The 18,664-nt window shown below is 40.8% G+C and overlaps 1 protein-coding gene and 1 pseudogene across 2 annotated transcripts in view; both read left to right on the top strand.

Moving 5' to 3' along the window:
* Window positions 1–18,664, top strand: part of CRLF3 (cytokine receptor like factor 3) — an 87,289-nt gene that overhangs the window by 29,490 nt on the left and 39,135 nt on the right. Inside the window, exons 7-8 of one of the 2 annotated variants that reach the window (XM_021704590.2) lie at window positions 4,535–4,647; window positions 5,726–7,195. In XM_021704590.2, the coding sequence (XP_021560265.1) occupies window positions 4,535–4,647; window positions 5,726–5,982 (370 nt within the window). In that variant the 3' untranslated portion in view covers window positions 5,983–7,195. Of the gene's footprint in view, window positions 1–4,534; window positions 4,648–5,725; window positions 7,196–18,664 lie in introns of those variants that run through there. The other variant, XR_002481150.2, reaches the window with a different exon arrangement.
* On the top strand, window positions 11,939–12,401 carry LOC110593322 (annotated as a pseudogene).

The following is an 18,664-nucleotide window of genomic DNA, read 5'->3' as shown; positions in this document are numbered from 1 at the left end:
TGTTTCCAGAACTGTTGGTGTAAATTTAGTATTTTTTCTTCCTTAAATATTTGGTAGAATTCACCAATCAATTTGCCATCCTAGAATTTTCTTTGTTGGAAGATTTCCAATTTCTGTAGTAGATAGAGGACTATTCAAGTTATCAGGTTTGTTTTGAGAGAGGGTAACAGCTATTTTAGGATTTGTATAGTAAGCAATATATTTCTGTTTCAGATATATTTCAGAAATCCTCCTTTCCAATGACTTGACAAGGCAGCCCTTCTTTTTCTTATTCCTGACATGTCAAGATGTGCCATGACCTCTTTGTTGATATATGGCTCATTCTCTATTCTTTGGGCTAGTGTTCCTATTACTAGCTGGCTGTGTTCCTGGAAGCACTTTGCAATCTTTCCAGCAGTGTGAGGGTACTGATGTCACTGCATCCTTGTCAGTATTAAGTATTGCTGTTTTTAATCAATCTGTAGCTGCTAGGCTAAAATAAAAATTTCATTTTATTATATTTATCATAAAGTTGGATATTTTTCATATATTTATTAGCTAAGCAACTGAATTTTTGAATTTTGCTCCAAGCATTCCCTGTGAAGAAGAACATTACAGATTGTGTAAGAAAGAGGATGTGTCACTTAAATACAATCAGAGTTAGCCAAAGTGCAGAGTAATAGGGATAACAGATTAGCCCTCTTGTTGCCATTGAAATTGCTCCTGTTTTGGGCCATGTTCTCTCTCATAACAGTTTACCTTTGAGAAAAATTATTACCCAGGACGTTCTACTCCTTTACTCTGTACAGTGTGTGTATTTCTAGTAACTTGTCCATAAATTAATTTTTTATTAATTGTATTTCAGTTGTACATGCATTAGAGGAAGTCACTGTACCCTACCATAAATTATCTTGTATAGCATTTTTCTTTTTTATATAGTTTCTTAAAAACTGGTTTTATGTGAGAGAACAACTACAATAGTGTCTGAGTATATACTGTCCTGACTACTTGTCTTACAACTTAAAAATTCAGTGATTTTAAACCTCCATTCTATTTCTTAGTGAACTATGAAAATAATTCTCTGTCTCATTTATTAGCGCTTTAGTTTCCTGGTTCATTCCATGTTCAGAGCAACTTTTGTAAACTTTTTATGTCGTGCTTATCTTTATTACATGCTGTTTTGGTGAAAGATGCTTTTAGGAATTACTTTGTAATTTATTCAGATTAGGAGTTTTTTTCTTTTTTCTCACTGCATTGAGGGCCCTTTCTGTTTTATTGCTATTTATTTATTTATTTGAGAGATAGCAGGGGGAGGGACAGAGGGAAGGGAGAGGGACAAGCAGAGTCCCCACTGAGTGCAGAGCCCAACTCGGGGCTTGATCTTACGACCCTGAGATCATGACCTGAGCTGAAATCAATCAAAAGTCTGACACTTAACCGACTGAACCACCCAGATGCCCCCACTCATAGTCTTATGTGAACTTCCTTGTACATGATGAGTCACTTTTCTAGTGCTGCTTTAAAAGTCTCAGTCTTTGAGTTTGGACAATTTGATTATAATATGTTTCAGTGTGATTTCTTGGGTTTATCCTAGTTGGTGTCCATTAGGCTTCTTGAATCTAGATGTCCATTCCCTGCTCCATATTTGGGAAGTTTTCAGCCATTATTTGCTTAAATGAACATTCTGCCCCTTTCTCTCTTCTCCATAAGTCTCTTAGACTTTCTTCATTCTTTTTTCTTTTGTCCCTGCTGTTGGATAATTTCAAATGACCTCTCTTCTAATTTGATGTTTATTTCTTCTGCTTGATTGTGTGATGTTGCACTTCTCTTGTGAATTTTTCAGTTATTATTGTATTCTTCAGCTCCAAAATACTGTCTAGGTTTTTTGGGTTTTTTTTTTATATTTTTTGTCTCTTTGTTGGTATTCTTTTTACTCATGTCTTATATTTTTGACCTCGTAGAGCATCTTTATGATGCTTGTTTTGAATTGTTTGTCAGATAATTCATGTCTCCATTTCATTAGGATAATTTTTAAAAAGATTTAATTATTTATTTGAGAGAGAGAGCACACGTGAGCTCGAGTTGGGAAAGGGAGAGGGAAGAATCACCAGTAGACTCTGTGGTGAGTGTAGAGCCCAACGTGGGGCTTGATCTCACGACCCCGAGATCAGGACCTGAACTGAAATCAAGAGTTGGACGCTCAACCAGCTGAGCCACCCAGGTGCCCCCATTAGGGTAATTTTTTGAGATCTATTTTAGTTTTTTGTTTGTCCCATGTTTTCCTGTTTCTCCAAATGTGTTATAATTTTGTGCTGGGATCTATACATATGAGAAAACAGCCACCTCTCCCAGTTTTTATGACCTGGTTTCGTGCAGGAAAAGACCCTCACAAATGAACTCAGCTAGAGATGCTGGGAGCCTCTGAAACCTTTTTTGGGAGGATGAGACTTCCCTGGGCTTGTGTGTGCAATATCTCAACTAGAGAGCTTTGTGGGTCTTTCAGGAGGTCCTAATCTCTTGCTCCCTCTGGTGCCTGTTTGTGGCACTGCCTGTTTTCTGATGTTAACAGCAGCAAATAGCCCTGTTCTCTCTTGTACTCAGTGGCCACCAGGCATCCAGAGTTTGCCAGCTCCCCATCGGTGCCCACATCAAGTGAGACAGGTACCGTTCCCTTGAGCAGCCCTGTAAAAAGCTGGTGCAGAAGCACATTCCGTTCTTCTCTCTTCCTCTGAGAGAGAGAAGCCTCAAGTTATGCACCTGCTCCCAGTCACACCCAGTTGTACTGGCTCTTGGATGCCACCCCTCCCATTTCTTTGGTCTTAGCAGCATTCAGGCAACCATACTATGGTTGTTCTGTCAGTGCTGTAAAGGAGGCACAACAGATATCAGTCCTTCAGGCAACCTTCCAAAGAGTTGGAACGTTGGATGCACGCTCCACTCCTCTCTTTCCCCGTCCCAAGGGAAGAGTCCGAAGCCGGGGTGTTCTTACCAGGCACTGATCTGTGGAGCTTGGGAGAGGCCCTGACTTGGGGAAGTGAAATTTCTCTTCTCACCCATTTCAGTGCAGCTGTTTTCAGCTTGTACTCCCTGGAGGTACTGCAGCTTCTTAACTGGATTCTGGAAACCTCATAAAGGTATTTTGGTCTGTATATCATTGTTAAAGTAGTGTTTCTGTGGTAGAAGCAGGACTGGGGCTTATGAATCTGCCATCTTGCTGACATCACTCTCCTCTTCCCCTTACTTCTTAAGACCACTGGTTTAGGGGCGCCTGGGTGGCTCAGCCGGTTAAGCGTCTGTCTGACTTTGGCTCAGGTCATGATCCCGGGATCCTGGGATCGAGTCCCACATCAGGCTCCCTGCTCCTCGGGGAGCCTGCTTCTCCCTCTGCCGCTCCCCCTGCTTGTGCTCTCTCTCTCTCTCTGATCAATAAATAAAAAATCTTAAAAAAAAAAATACTGCTGGTTTAGAAGTGAAAGGACTTCAGAAACCCGCCCACATATTTATTTTGATCCTGCCTGTTTGGCACTTTGTAACAAAAGACATTTTGAGGCCATACCAAGTATAAATACATCTTCCCTTGGTACAGCTACATTCTATTGCTTACTAATTTTTCTTTTTCTGTCCTTCAAAGTCTGGCTTTCTGGAATGGAGGGAAAGATGCATCTGGTGGTAGAAATATAGGTTGACTTTATATGTAAGTTTCCTGTTTCTAGAGTGCATGATGATGTATTTTGAGACTAAAACACAAAAAGACCTTCCACATATGAATATCTCCAAGCAAAATATGTTAATAACTATATTATCTATTTTTTTAAAGATTATAATGTCTATTTTTAAAGGCTTTAAATACTTGATAAACAGTAAGCAAACCATTGCATAGACTCTCACGTTGAAGCTTTAGGTGATGGCAGGAACAGTAACATTTCTTATAATGGCAAGTGTGACAAGTTTCCTCTATGTATAGAACCAGAACATAAAATGGGAATGCATTGTCATAGCTGTAAATAGTTCACATAGAGCCTACAGTCAGAATGCCTGAATTCCTATCATGGGTCCAGCACTCAGCCAGGCGATCAGGGTCAAGTTATTTAGCCTCTTTTTAATCTTGTTTTTTCTCATGTATAAAATGGGTACAGTAATCATAGCACCTACCTTATGGGTTGTTAGGTGAATTCAATGAGATGATTGATACAGATAGATATAAAATTTTTAGATCAGTGCCTGGAATTTAGGAAGTACGGAATCATTTTTAGCTATTATTAAGAGCAGCTATGATGAGATTGCTCTTTTTAACCTTAGTAACTGTTAGATATCATGTTAAAAAAAAAAAAGAGGGGCGCCTGGGTGGCTCAGTTGTTGAGCATCTGCCTTCGGCTCAGGTCATGGTCCCAGGGTCCTGGGATCGAGTCCCGCATCGGGCTCCCTGCTCCGCGGGAAGCCTGCTTCTCCCTCTCCCACTCCCCCTGCTTGTGTTCCCTCTCTCACTGTGTCTCTCTGTCAAATAAATAAAATCTAAAAAAAAAAAAGATTAATGACCTTTCTACCTCATTTACAGAGTTGAGACTGTGGGACAGCCAGACAGAAGAGACAGTATAGGAGTGTGTGCAGAAAAACAGAATGGATACGACTCTCTGCAGCGCGATCAAGCAGTGTGCATCAGTACAAACGGTAAGAGATACATAACTGCTGTTTCTTTGAAATATGTGAATTAGTGTAGTAAGATGCAAATCTGCCCCAACATCACACATGTGTAGCAGAAGATGAGAAAGTTTAAGTCTTTATGACATATCTGTATGGCTACTATGTACCAGGCATTATTCTATTCCCTTTACAAATAATAAATCATTTAATCCTTTTAACAGCTTGTTGAGGTGGGAAGTAGTATTACACCATTTTATAGATGATGAAAACCGAGCCACAGGGAGGTTGAGTGACCAGCTTAAACTCCCATAGCTTAGAGGTGATTGAGTTGGGATTTGCACCAGGCAGTCTATCCCTGGATTCCGTGTGCGTAGGTCATCTAAATTCAACATCGGTTGGTGAACCGAGGAGAGAGTTTACTTAATTTTTTATATCTCCCTAGCGTTCTTTGGCCCCTTACTCTGCAGTAATCACACTTTTATATATATTTTTAAATTTTATTTTTAATTTTATTTTTTAAAAGATTTTATTTATTTATTAGAGAGAGAACGAGAAGGGAGCGGGGAGAGGCAGAGGAAGAGGGAGAAGCAGACTCCTTTCTGAGCAGGATCCCAGCGTGGGGCTTGATCCCAGGACCCAGAGATCATGACCTGAGCCGAAGGCAGACGCTTAACCAACAGAGCCACCCAGGCGCCCCTATAGTAATCACACTTTTAAAATCCCCTCTCAAGATGTGTTAGTATGTTGTGGTATGGGTCAAACAGTAGATAGAACAACATTCTTGTTTATTTCATGTGCAACAATGTTGCTGTTCCACAGGATGTAATCTTGTAATGGAGTCAAGTTTCTTTTGATGCCATCCCTGTGGGAAACCCAGTCTCCATTCTAAAAGAGTAGAACCCTGGACCAGAACTCTAAAATGTGATTAAAGCTTTAACTTTTTCTCCTGCCTTAATATTGGAATGCATTCTCTTTGACTAGTTGGCATAACGTAATGTTTTCTTGATGTGAGTTGGGAAATTACCTGTGTTACCAGTAATCTAGAGTCCGTTTCAGTTCTTCATTGTTGCTCACATGTAAATGACTCTTTACCTTAACATTTTAGGTGCGGTTTTTGTAAATGGAAAAGAAATGACTAATCAGTTGCCAGCAGTTACTTCTGGGTCCACTGTCACATTTGACATTGAAGCTGTGACTCTAGGATCCACCAATAATAACGAAGGAGGAAACTTCAAGCTTCGAGTAACTATTAGCTCAAATAACAGAGAAGTGGTTTTTGATTGGTTACTTGAGCAGTCTTGTGGTTCTCTTTATTTTGGTTGCTCATTTTTCTATCCTGGATGGAAAGTGTTGGTATTCTAGATTTTTGGATGATTGGCTTTGGTTTTGCGGGGTTTTAAACGTAGCTGTCCTCAGCTCAGTTTAGTTGTAATTGGTTAAAAAAAATTGTTAGATTCATCTCTCAGTTAAGCCATTGGAAATGGAAATTGTTTACTGGATTTATTTTGGAATATTTTAGCAATAAGAGATTTGACTGTTGTGGACAAAACTGTAGTGCAGTCAGTCTTACTTGTAGCATAGTGTTAATTGAAATATCAGCATCACGATAAAAATGAAATTGGCTTTTAACGTATGAGGAGATACAGAAAGCCCTATACCCTTCTACTGTGTACTTCTTGAAAAGTTAATTATTAGAACAGAAAAACTTAATGTAACATTATCTTATTAAATTTCTATCTTTTAAGGATCCCAGGCCATGTAAAACTTTAGGATCAAACAGTAGGAATAGACCAGCTAGAAGACGGAGTTCTGTAACATACATTCAGTTGTGTGCTCTCCGCATGAGTGGTGAATATGCTCTCCATATTCAGGTATTTGTAAGCAGTATTGAATTTTATCTCATGTTCAGTAATCTTTAATGTCCCCAAAACGTGATAATATTTGCGTTGTTAAAAATTACTGAGCAAATGTCTACACTAGGCAGAGTATTTTCTTTTTTTTTTTTCTGTGCAGTTCGATTCATGATAGACTAGAGGATTTTTACAGGGTAAAACTACTCATGAAAGTAGTATGTACAGCAGTAGCTGTTCACATATATGTAATATGCACACGTGCATAGCCAGCCTCAGCGGTGTGTATGTTAACTGCTCATAGGGTATGAGCTACGGTCCAGTTTAATGTCAGTTTTATAAACGGTCTTTTAGTGGACCAAACAAATATAAGGTAAATACTTGACCTATTTTTTGAAAAACTTAAATTTGTTTAAGATATTTATTTGAAGGACTTACTTAGTGTGTAAAAATGATTATCTTAACTTGCTATACCAGCCTACAGATTTTTTTTTAATGTGAATTTTTTTCCTTCATTTTTAACAGTAGAAATGTGGAAAAGCAAGTTTGATATTTTTGTAAGATAATTTATTTGGGGATTCAAATTCCCTGTTAGACAGTCATGACCTTTTCCCCTTGCATTTTTATATATAAGTAAGCCGTCTTTCATTTGTTTAGTGATTGTTAAGATGTGCTAGAATGTAGATGCCTCGTCCAGCTGTCTGAAACAAAATAAAAAACTAAAAGTTAAATGTGTGTATTTTTTCTTCTGTGAGATTTGATGAATCCAATTTTAATTTTTTAAGTAGAGGGAAAAAAGGATTTCTTGTGTCTTTGGTTTGTTTTTGTTTTTTTTCTTTAAAGATTTTATTCATTTATTTGAGAGAGAACACAAACTGGGGGAGGGGCAGAGGGAGAGGGAGAAGCAGACTCCCTGCTGAGCGCAGAACCTGACATGGGGCTCAATCCCAGGACCCTGAGATCATGACCTTAAGTCAGACGCTTAACCAACTGAGCCACCCAGGCGCCCTTTTGTCTCCGGTCATTTTAATACAAATAACGTTGTAACTTGTGACAAGTTACTTACACTTTCTTATATTCTGTGCATCTGACACTGAGCATAGTGCCTGACACATAACATGTGTACAGTAAATGTTGGGTTGAATGAATATGGATGGGTTATTTTCTCTAGAACATCTTCATCTTGTTCCCTTCATTTGTCAAATATTTATTGAACATCTTTTTTTCTTATCCTCCATAGGAGAGTCACATCTTAAATTTATACCTATAGAATCTGCCTTTTCACAGAAATGACTAAAACCTAACCTAATTCTAGATCGGCATGGATTGTAATATTTTGACCTCTGAAGCTAATTTAAATATTGCTTTCTTTTCGGGCGCCTGGGTGGCTCAGTTGGTTAAGCGACTGCCTTCGGCTCAGGTTATGATTCTGGAGTCCCGGGATCGAGTCCCACATCGGGCTCCCTGCTCAGCAGGGAGTCTGCTTCTCCCTCTGACCCTCCTCCCTCTCCTGCTCTCTGTCTCTCATTCTCTCTCTCAAATAAATAAATAAAATCTTTAAAAAAAAAAAATACTGCTTTCTTTTCTTTTTTCTTCTTTTCTTTTTAAAGATTTTATTTTTAAGCAATCTCTACACCCAACATGGGGCTCGAACCCACAACCTCCGAGATCAAGAGTCTCATGCTCCACTGACTGAGCCAGCCAGGCACCCCTGCTTTTTTTCCCCTTAAACTGTGAATTTAACATTTTGTTCAAACCCAACTCATTCTGTTTAAACAGATGAAGGAGCCCAGTGGGGCACCTGGGTGGCTCAGTCGTTAAGCGTCTGCCTTCGGCTCAGGACATGATCCCATGGGATCCAGCCCCGCATCGGGCTCCCCACTCTGCGGGAGGCCTGCTTCTCCCTCTCCCACTTCCCCTGCTTGTGTTCCCTCTCACGCTGTGTCTCTCTCTGTCAAAGAAATAAATAAAATTTAAAAAATAAAAATAAAGGAGCCCAATATTCCAAACCTGTTTGTGTGCTTGCAGGGACGAGAGAGTTTGGGTGATGATAATTATAACAACTATAAGAATTGATATTTATTTATTTATTTATTTATTTATTTATTTAAGATTTTTTATTTATTTATTTGACAGAGAGAGACATAGCGAGAGAGGGAACACAAGCAGGGGGAGGGGGAGAGGGAGAAGCAGGCTTCCCCGCGGTGCAGGGAGCCCGATGCGGGACTCGATCCCAGGACCCTGGGATCACGACCTGAGCCGAAGGCAGACGTTTAACGACTGAGCCACCCAGGCGCCCCAAGAATTGATATTTATTGAGCCCCTACTATGTGCTGGGCACCATGCTAAATTTTCAAAATACATTTATTATCTCATTTAATCCACATAATGCTACTTACTATACTGTTATTACTCTTATTCCACTTTACAGACAATAAAACTTAGGCTCAAGAGATGTGAACTAATTTGTCCAAGGTCAGGACTAGTAACTAGTCTAGTCAGGATCCTAGCCCAGACCTGATCCACTCTGGAGCTCCCGCTCGTAACTGTTGTGCTCTCAGGAAGAGTGGACACTAAGGAGAAAGTCTCAGGGGTAGATAAGAATCAACCATGGGATCAAGGGTAGCAGTTCCTGGAGTAGCACTGAGAAAGGAAGGGCTGACCATCTCTGCCTGAAGATCTCAGGGAGCAAAGTCAATCTTAAAAGGGTAGTGGAGATTTGCGAAGCCCAGAACTGGCATCTGAAGCAAAAGGGAAAACACTTGTAGTCCTGTTGGAGGTGAGAACAGCATGTGTCACGGCCGTGGGACTGGTACGTGAGGCCGCAGTAAAGGGCTGACGGGTGCAGAGAAGTCGCATGTGGTGTGTTTGTTTTGAAACTACCATACCCATTTCCAGAGGGGCTAAGCCATTTTCACATGCCCACCCACCAGCAACATATTCTCTGAAATCCTCCCAGGATTAGTTGTCACTGCTTTTTATTTTAGCCATTCTGATAAATGGGTGGTGATCTCTCACTGTGTTTTCAGTCTGCATTCCCCTAATGGCTAATGAGGTCGAGCATCTCCTCATGTGCTTATTTGCCATCTTTAAATTCTCTTTGGTAAAATGTCTCTTATCCATTTTTCTATTTGGATTGCTTATTTACTGTTAAGTTTTAAAAGTTCTTTAGACTTCTAGCTGCTAGTGCCTTGTTGGACGTATGGTCTGCAAATACCTTGTCTCCAGCTTGTCTTCTCATCCTTGGACCAGGGTCTTTTCCAGAGTAAAAGTTTCTGATGTTGATGAAATTGAGTTTATTAATTTTTCCTTTTATGGATTGTGCTTTTAGTGTCAAGTCGGAGGACTCTTTGCCTAGCCCTAAATCCCAAATAGTTTCTCCTGTGTTTTTTCCTACAAGTTTTATAGCTTCACATATTACATTTAAGTCTGTGATCCATTTTGATTTTATTTTTTATAAGGTTAAGTTTCATTTGGGAACGTATCTGTTCATACAGATGTTAAGTCACTTCAGTGTCGTTTGTAGCAAAGGCTGTCTTTCCTCCATTGCATTGCTGTCGCACCTTTGTCAAAATTTGTTGGACATATTTGTGTGAGTCTATTTCTAGGTTCTCTGTTCCTTTGATCAATGGGTCTGTCCCTCTGTCAGTACCACAGATTAGCTATATAAGGTTTTAAAATCCAGTAGGCTGATTTCTCTTTTATTCATCCTCTAAGAAATTGTTTTAATGGAGCGCCTGGCTGACTCAGTTGATAGAGCATCCAACTCTTGATCTTGGGGTTGTGAGTTTGAGTCTCATGATGGGTGTAGAGATTAAAGACTAATACCTACCTACATACATACATAAATGCATAGTAAAAAAAAAAAAAAAGGTTTTAGCTATTCCAGTTTCTTCACTTTCACGTAGATTTTAGAATAATGTTGTTTTTATCTATAAAAAGTCTTGCTGGGATTTCAATAGGAATTGTGTTAAACCTATCAATTTGGGAAGAGTTAACATCCTTACCATGTTGAGTCTTCCAATCCATGAACAGAGTATGTCTCTCCATCTATTTCGGTCTTTGATTTCTTTTATCTGCATTTTTTTTTTTAAGATTTTTATTTATTTATTTGACAGAGAGAGACACAGTGAGAGAGGGAACACAAGCAGGGGGAGTGGGAGAGGGAGAAGCAGGCTTCCTGCCAAGCAGGGAGCCCGATGTGGGGCTCGATTCCAGGACCCTGGGGCACGGCCTGAGCTGAAGGCAGATGCTTAATGACTGAGCCACCCAGGCGCCCCTTTTATCTGCATTTTGTAGTCTCTAGCATACAAGTTCTACAAGTTTTGTTACAGTAACACCTAAGTGTTTTGTCTCAGTGATTGTAAATGGTCTTGTATTTTTAATTTTGGTTTCCACATGCTCATTCATAATCTATAGAATGTCTTTGTATGTTTGTCTTGTATCCTGCAGAATTGATGAACTCTTGTCTTTTCCCCCCTCAAGATTTCCCATTCAACTCATGGATTTCCTAGAAATGTGTTATTTAGTTTCTGAGTGTTGGGAGATTTTCCTGTTATCTTTCTGTTATTGACTTCTGGTTTGATTATATTGTGTTTGGAGAACAGTCTGTATGATTTCCATTCTTTTACATTTGTTGATTTATATCCCAGGATATGGTCAATTTTGGTATATGTTCTATGGACACTTAAAAAGACGCGTTTTCTACTGTTAATGGGTAGAATGTTTTGATCTTGTAGAGTTCTATATCTTTGCTGATTTTCTGTCTAGTTGCTCTATCAGTTCTTGAGAGGGGAGTATCAAAGTCACCAATTGTAATTGTAGATTTGTCTATTTCTCCTTTTCTATCATTTTTTGACTTACATCCTTTGTCGCTCTTTTGTCTTATGAATACACACTTAGGATTGCTGTATCTTTTTGGTGGATTGACCATTTTATCATAATGTCCCTCTCTGCCTCTGGTAATTTTCTTTCCTCCAAAGTCCACTTCATCTGATATAAATCTAGCCTCTCCTTTCCTCTGATTAATGTTTGCATGATATGTATTTTCCCTCCTGTGCTTGTAACTTTTCTATATTAATATATTTGGAGTTAGTTTCTTGTAGATAGCATACAGCTGAATCATGTTTTTTTGGTTTGTTTGTTTTTAATTTACTCTGTCAGTCTCTGAGTTTTATTTGGTCTATTTAGACCATTTACATTTACTTTTATTATTGATATGTTAGGGCTTAAGTTTGCCATTTTTCTTTTTGTTTTCTCTGGTTTTCTTTTTTCTGCATTCTTGTGGGTTGCTTCAACATATTTTAGAATTCCATTTTGATTTATTTATAGTGTTTTTGAGTGTCTCTTTGTGTAGCTTCTTTAGTAATTGTTCTCGGTATTAAAAATATACGTATAGGACTTCCACTCGTGCGTGAGGCAAGCGGAGCCAGAGTCGAGACCAGAGGCCGAACTCGGGATCTGACAATATGGCCGGGCTGCCCCGCAGGATTATCAAGGAAACCCAGCGTTTGCTGGCACAACCAGTTCCTGGCATTAAAGCAGAACCAGATGAGAGCAACGCCCGTTATTTTCATGTGGTCATTGCTGGCCCCCAGGATTCCCCCTTTGAGGGAGGGACTTTTAAGCTTGAACTATTCCTACCAGAAGAATGAATACCCGATGGCAGCCCCTAAAGTACGTTTCATGACCAAAATTTATCATCCTAATGTAGACAAGTTGGGAAGAATATGTTTAGATATTTTGAAAAATAAGTGGTCCCCAGCACTGCAGATCCACACAGTTCTGCTATGAATTCAGGCTTTGTTAAGTGCTCCCAATCCAGATGATCCATTAGCAAATGATGTAGCGGAGCAGTGGAAGACCAACGAAGCCCAAGCCATAGAAACAGCTAGAGCATGGACTAGGCTATATGCCATGAATAATATTTAAAATCAATCTGATCATCAAGTGTGCATCACTTCTCCTGTTCTGCCAAGACTTCTTCCTTTTTTGTTTGCATTTAATAGACACAGTCTTAGAAACATTACAGAAGGGGCGCCTGGGTGGCTCAGTTGGTTGAGCGACTGCCTTCGGCTCAGGTCATGATCCTGGAGTCCCTGGATCGAGTCCCGCATCGGGCTCCCTGCTCGGCGGGGAGTCTGCTTCTCCCTCTGACCCTCCCCCTCTCATGTGCTCTCTCGCTCTCAAATAAATAAATAAAATCTTAAAAAAAAAAAAAAATTACAGAATAAAAGCCCAGACATCTTCAGTCCTTTGGTGATTAAATGCACATTAGCAAATATATGTCTTGTCCTGATTCACTGTTGTAAAGCATGAGCAGAGGCTAGAAGTACCATCTGGATTGTTGTGAAACGTTTAAAAGCAGTGGCCCTTCTCTGCTTTTATTCATTTTCCCCCTCAGGGTTTGAGTATAAAGCACTGTGAATGAAGGTAGTTGTCAGGGTTAGCTGCAGGGGTGTGGGTGTTTTTCTTTATTACTTTTTTTGAGGGGGAGAGGTAGTTTTATTTTAATTTTATGGGCTCCTTTCCCCCTTTTTATGGTCATCTAATTGCATTAGTTAAAAGCAGCTAACCAGTTCTTTAGAATATGCTCTCTAGCCAAGTCTAACTTTATTTATATGCTATAGATGGACAAGCTTGATTGTTTGAACCAAAATGGGAACATTAAACAAACATCACAGCCCTCACTAATAACATTGTGACTTTGCTGTCAAGTGTAGAATCCTTCCTTCAAGAAAAAGCTTGTGACCATTTTGTATGGCTTGTCTGGAAACTTCTGTAAATCTTACGTTTTAGTAAAATATTTTTTGTTATAAAAATATATATATGTATATAACACATATATACATAAAATACACATATGTATATTCATTAGTGTATATACACACATGTAAGTGTATTATGTCTATTACATGTATATGTTGTGTATGTGTGTTGGTACAGATCCATATGTAGGTGTACCTACATCTACATTAGTATGGTAATGGCTTTTTAATAATTGTGAAAGTCCTCTGGATTTCTTTGCGTTAGTGAAAACAGATACTAATGTAGGTCTTTCATAAAGTGAAGTGGTGTAATGTGAACTTTCAGAAAGCAGGGGATATTGTTCACTTTATGCCACTTCAGCTTATGAAAAGTTTCATAGGAACACTCCACTTTCAGATAGAGGGGGAAATAATAAATCTTATCAGTTAATTGGTGTCATTTTTTTTTTTAAGATTTTATTTATTTATTTGACACAGAGAGAGTGAGAGAGAGAGAGAGCATAAGCAGGGGGAGTGGCAGGCAGGCAGAGGGAGAGGCAGGCTCTGTGCTGAGCAAGGAGCCCGATGTGGGACTCGATCCCAGGACCCCAGGATCATGACCTGAGCCGAAGGCAGACGCTTAACGACTGAGCCACCCAGGTGCCCTTGGTGTCTTTTTTTTTTTTTTAAAGATTTTATTTATTTGACAGAGATACAGCGAGAAAGGGAACACAAGCAGGGAGAGTGGGAGAGGGAGAAGCAGGCCTCCCGCAGAGCAGGGAGCCCTATGCGGGGCTCGATCCCAGGACCCTGGGATCATGACCTGAGCCAAAGGCAGACGCTTAACAACTGAGCCACCTAGGCGCCCCTGGTGTCATCATTTTATCAGTTCAAGTGAAATAATCCTTATATCTCTTTATCCTTCCCCATTTACAGCATAATTTTGTTTCTTAAATATTTTTTCTATATACATTTAGAACTATCAGTGTTGCCTTAACTGTAAAAAAATATTTCAGAAACCTCAAGAGAAGAAATGCCTATTGTATTTATCTATATTTCTGTGTTATGTTCCCTGTACATTTGTGTTCTTTTTTCCTTCATGATGTTCCAAGTTTCCTTCTGTTACCATTTCCTTTCGGTTTCAAGAACTTCCTTTAGCCATTCTTTTATGATAAGTCTGCTGGTGAAAAATTCTCTTTGATTTCTTCTGTATAAGAATGTTTTGATTTGGGGTGCCCGGGTGGCTCAGTTGGTTAAGCGACTGCCTTCGGCTCAGGTCATGATCCTGGAGTCCCGGGATCGAGTCCCGCATCGGGCTCCCTGCTCGGCAGGGAGCCTGCTTCTCCCTCTGACCCTCCCCACTCTCATGCTCTCTCTATCTCATTCTCTCTCTCAAATAAATAAATAAAATCTTTAAAAAAAAAAAAAAAGAATGTTTTGATTTGGGGCGCCTGGGTGGCTCAGTCGTTGGGCTTCTGCCTTCGGCTCGGGTCATGATCTCAGGGTCCTGGGATCGAGCCCCGCATCAGGCTCCCTGCTCCGCGAGAAGCCTGCTTCTCCCTCTCCCACTCCCCCTGCTTGTGTTCCCTCTCTTGCTGTCTATCAAATAAATAAATAAAATCTTTAAAAAAAAATGTTTTGATTTTCCCTTTATTCCTAGAGGATATTTCACTGAGTATAGGATTCAAAATTCTTTGCAGTGGGGGGCGGCGGGGCTTGAACTCATGACCCTGAGATCCTGACCTGAGCTGATAGCAAGAGTCGGATGCTTAACTGATGGAGCCACCCAGCTGCCCCAACAGTTCTTTTCTTTCAATACTTGAAAAATATTATGCCACCCCGCATGGCCTCTGATGAAAAATCTGTCATGTCATTGTTTTTCCTTGTAGATAAAGTGTCACTTTTCTGTAGTTGCTTTCAATATATATATTTTTGTCTTTAGTTTTTAGAAGTTTAATTATGATGTGTCCTTGCATGGGTTTCTTTGGGGTTATCCTGTTTGGGTTCCTCAGCTTCTTGAATTGTTAGGTTTATGTAACATGCCACCTTTGGAAAGTTTTCAGCCATTATTTGAAGTACTTTTTTCAGCGTTGTCCTCTTTCTCCTTTCCTTCTAGGACCCCAGTGGCACATATTTTACATCTTTTATGTATTCCCACTGATTCCTGAGGTTTTGTTTGTTTGAAGTTGGTTTTCTCTCTGTCGTTCAGATTAGCTAATTCCTGTCATTCTACTCCATTCTACTCCAAGTCTGGCCTCTGTCACGTCCCTTCTACTGTTGGGCCCATCCACTGAGCTTTTCATTATTTATCTTGGTTATGGTATTTTTCAGTTCTAAAACGTCCATTTGGATCATCTTCGTACCTTCTATTTCTGGGCCAGACTCTCTATATTCTTTGCTGAGGCCGTTCATTTTTCATCTGTTTCAAGTGTGTTCGTAAGTGCTTGTTGAAACATTTTATTTATTTATTTATTCATTCGTTCGTTCATTTATTTTTAAGATTTTATTTATTTATTTGATAGAGACATAATGAGAGCAGGAACACAAGCATGGGGAGGGGGGAGGGAGAAGCAGGCTTCCCACTGAGCAGGGAGCCTGATGCAGGGCTCTATCCCAGGACCCTGGGACCATGACCTGAGCCAAAGGCAGACACTTAACGACTGAGCCACCCAGGAGCCCCTTATTGAAACATTTTAATCATGGCTTTGGTGATGGGGAGTCTTTTGTGTCCGTTCCACTGGGCCAAGGGATGTTCAGATAGCTCATTAAAACATTATTTTGGTTGTTCGGTGAGGATGTTTCTGAAAAAGATTAGCATCTGAATTGATGGACTGAGGAGAGCAGGTGGCTCTTCCCAATGTGTTAGGCCTCATCCAATCTGTTGATGGCTTAAATAGAACAAAAAGGCAGAAGAAGGTTGAATTTGCTCTCTATTGAGCTAGGACATGGATCACCTGCCCTCAGTGCTCCTGGTTCTGGGGCCTTCATATCTGGACTGGAATCTACACTTTTGGCTCTCAGATCTTTGAACTATATCACTTGCTCTCCTGGGTCCCCAGCGTGCAGACAGCAGATCTTGGGACTTCTCGGCTTCTATAATCATCTATTGGTTCTGTTTTTCTGGAGAATTCTAATATAGTGCTTTTAAATCTTTGTCAGATAATTCAGATATCTTGATCAGCCTGGTGTCAGCATCTGTTGTCTTTCTTTATTCAGTTTGAGATCTTTCTGGTTCTTGGGATGACAAGTGATTTTCTACTGAAACATGGGCATTTTGTGTTATGTTCTGAGACTTGGGATCTTATTTAAACCTTCTCTTTCAGCTGGCTTTTTGACGCCAGTCCAACAGGAAAAGATTGAGGGGCATTGCCTCATTACCCCCACTTGGAGATGGAAGGGTAGCTTCCCCTTGACCTGCATTGACAGCCAAGTGGAGAGCCCTTGTTATTGGTTGCGTGAGCATGGGAGTTCCAGTTCCTTATGTGATCTCCATGGACGCTGCGGTGGGGGTGGCCTCGTTACTCTAGGCAGTGGTAAAAGTCTGGAGTCTCCACTGGTTTCCTCTGAACCTTCATATCAGAGAGAGGGAGAGTGATCCTGTTACTGCTGGTGGGGGTGGAGGTCCAGGCTCCTCTCTCACCACGGAGGTGGGTGGCTTCATCGCTGCCCAGTGGGTGACACCATTTCGCAGTGCTGTTGGGGTGTCTCGTTGCAGCCTCATGAGTGTGGAAGTCTGGGCTCCCCACCTGGCCTTTGCTGGCATGGGCCAGGGGCAGGACACAGTCTTTTCTGTAGCTGTAGTTTCCTAGGGCTTCCATCACAAATTTCCACACTCTGGGTGGCTTAAACAGACAAATTGATTCTCACAGTTCTGGAGGCCAAGGTCTGAAATCCCTGTGTTGGCAAGACCGGGCTCCCTTCCAGGGGTCTAGGGAGAAGACTTCCCTGCCTCTGCTGGCTTCTGGAGGCTTCAAGGCTTCCTTCACTTGCCGCCGCCTAACTGCAGTCTCTGCCTCTGACTTCTCATGGCCCCCTCTGCTTCTTACAAGGAAACCTGTCTGGATTTAGGACCCGCCCAGGTAATCCACAGTGATCTTATCTCAAGATCCTTAGCTTATTTATATCTGCAAAGATTCTTTTTCCAAATGAGGCCATATCACAGGTTCCAAGATGTGGACATGTCCTTTTGTGGGCTACCATTCAACCCTGTACAGTGGTGTTTGGTTTGAAGAGAACTGTGGTGGGCGACAAGTTTTCTGTTTTACAAGCTGCCCCTTCGGCAAGAGAGACCAGGCGTGGAGCCCAAAGCGGGGCTCGAACCCAGGACCCCGAGATCATGACCTGAGCTGAAACCAAGAGTCAGATGCTCAACCGACTGAGCCACCCAGGCTCTCCATTTTCTCAGAGAAGCTATATATTTTAATATCAAAACATAAAAATGGAATAGTAAGTAGAGACAAACAGTAAAGACAGCCTTTATGAGGGATTTCCCTGTAGAGAGGTAAAAAGTAAGCATCTGAGGGCCTCTGTTATATATGAAGGATTAGGGCAAGAACAAGAAGTGAAACATAGGGGCGCCTGGGAGGTAGTTAAGTGACTGCTTTCGGCTTGGGTCATGATCCCAGAGTCCTGGGATCCTGACCTGAGCCGAAGGCAGACGCTTAACGACTGAGCCACTCAGGCACCCTGGTGACTCATAAATTTTAGTGTCAAAATATAAAAAGCTTTTCTTCTGATACCTTTATAACTTCACCCTTTCTCTGCAATTACAAGCCATGAATCTACTAAAGAAATAGATGCTTATTCAGGGACAGAAGGAAGAAGAAAAGTGACTCTGGTTTTGACCCATGAGGCCCGGGAGAATCCTTGAAACAGGTTCTGAGTCTTATTCAACATTTCATTCCCTGCTTGGGACAAGCGTTGGCATACATTTAATAGATGAATGAAAGAATGGCTGCTAGTGGCCGCATGCTAGAAAGGCAGGTAGAAGCTCTTTGGGTTCTGAAAAAGGATGGAGTAGCTTGGACACAAATATGATGGTGCACCTGCACGTGGCCCCTGGTTGAAGCTTTGCCATGTGGATAGCTATGATAGTAGTCAAAAACGGGAAAATAGATAAAATACAGTAGTCCAGGAAGTATCAACCCTGCTGTCTAGAACCAGCTTTATAGAGTGATCCCATGTGATGTTAAAGTAACAATCTTACCATTTGTCTCAGAATGTACTTGAGTAAATTTTTATTCCTATGTAAAAATGGACCATACCCTCATAGGAACTAGTACATAGGAACAGAAGATGGTCCAGGAATTGGATCATAGACTACATACTGAGAACACCAGAGTGCATGTATGTACTTAAATTCTGCTGTGCCTTGGGACTCCACTTGGTTGGAGGGGGGACTGCATACCTGAGATAAGACTGGAGAGATAAATGCAGTCAGGTCAGAAA

This window comes from Neomonachus schauinslandi, chromosome 15 (assembly GCF_002201575.2).
Source record: "Neomonachus schauinslandi chromosome 15, ASM220157v2, whole genome shotgun sequence".
NCBI lineage: Eukaryota > Metazoa > Chordata > Mammalia > Carnivora > Phocidae > Neomonachus > Neomonachus schauinslandi.
Note: the sequence above shows the minus strand (reverse complement) of the source record. Positions and strands in the feature narration are given on the sequence as shown.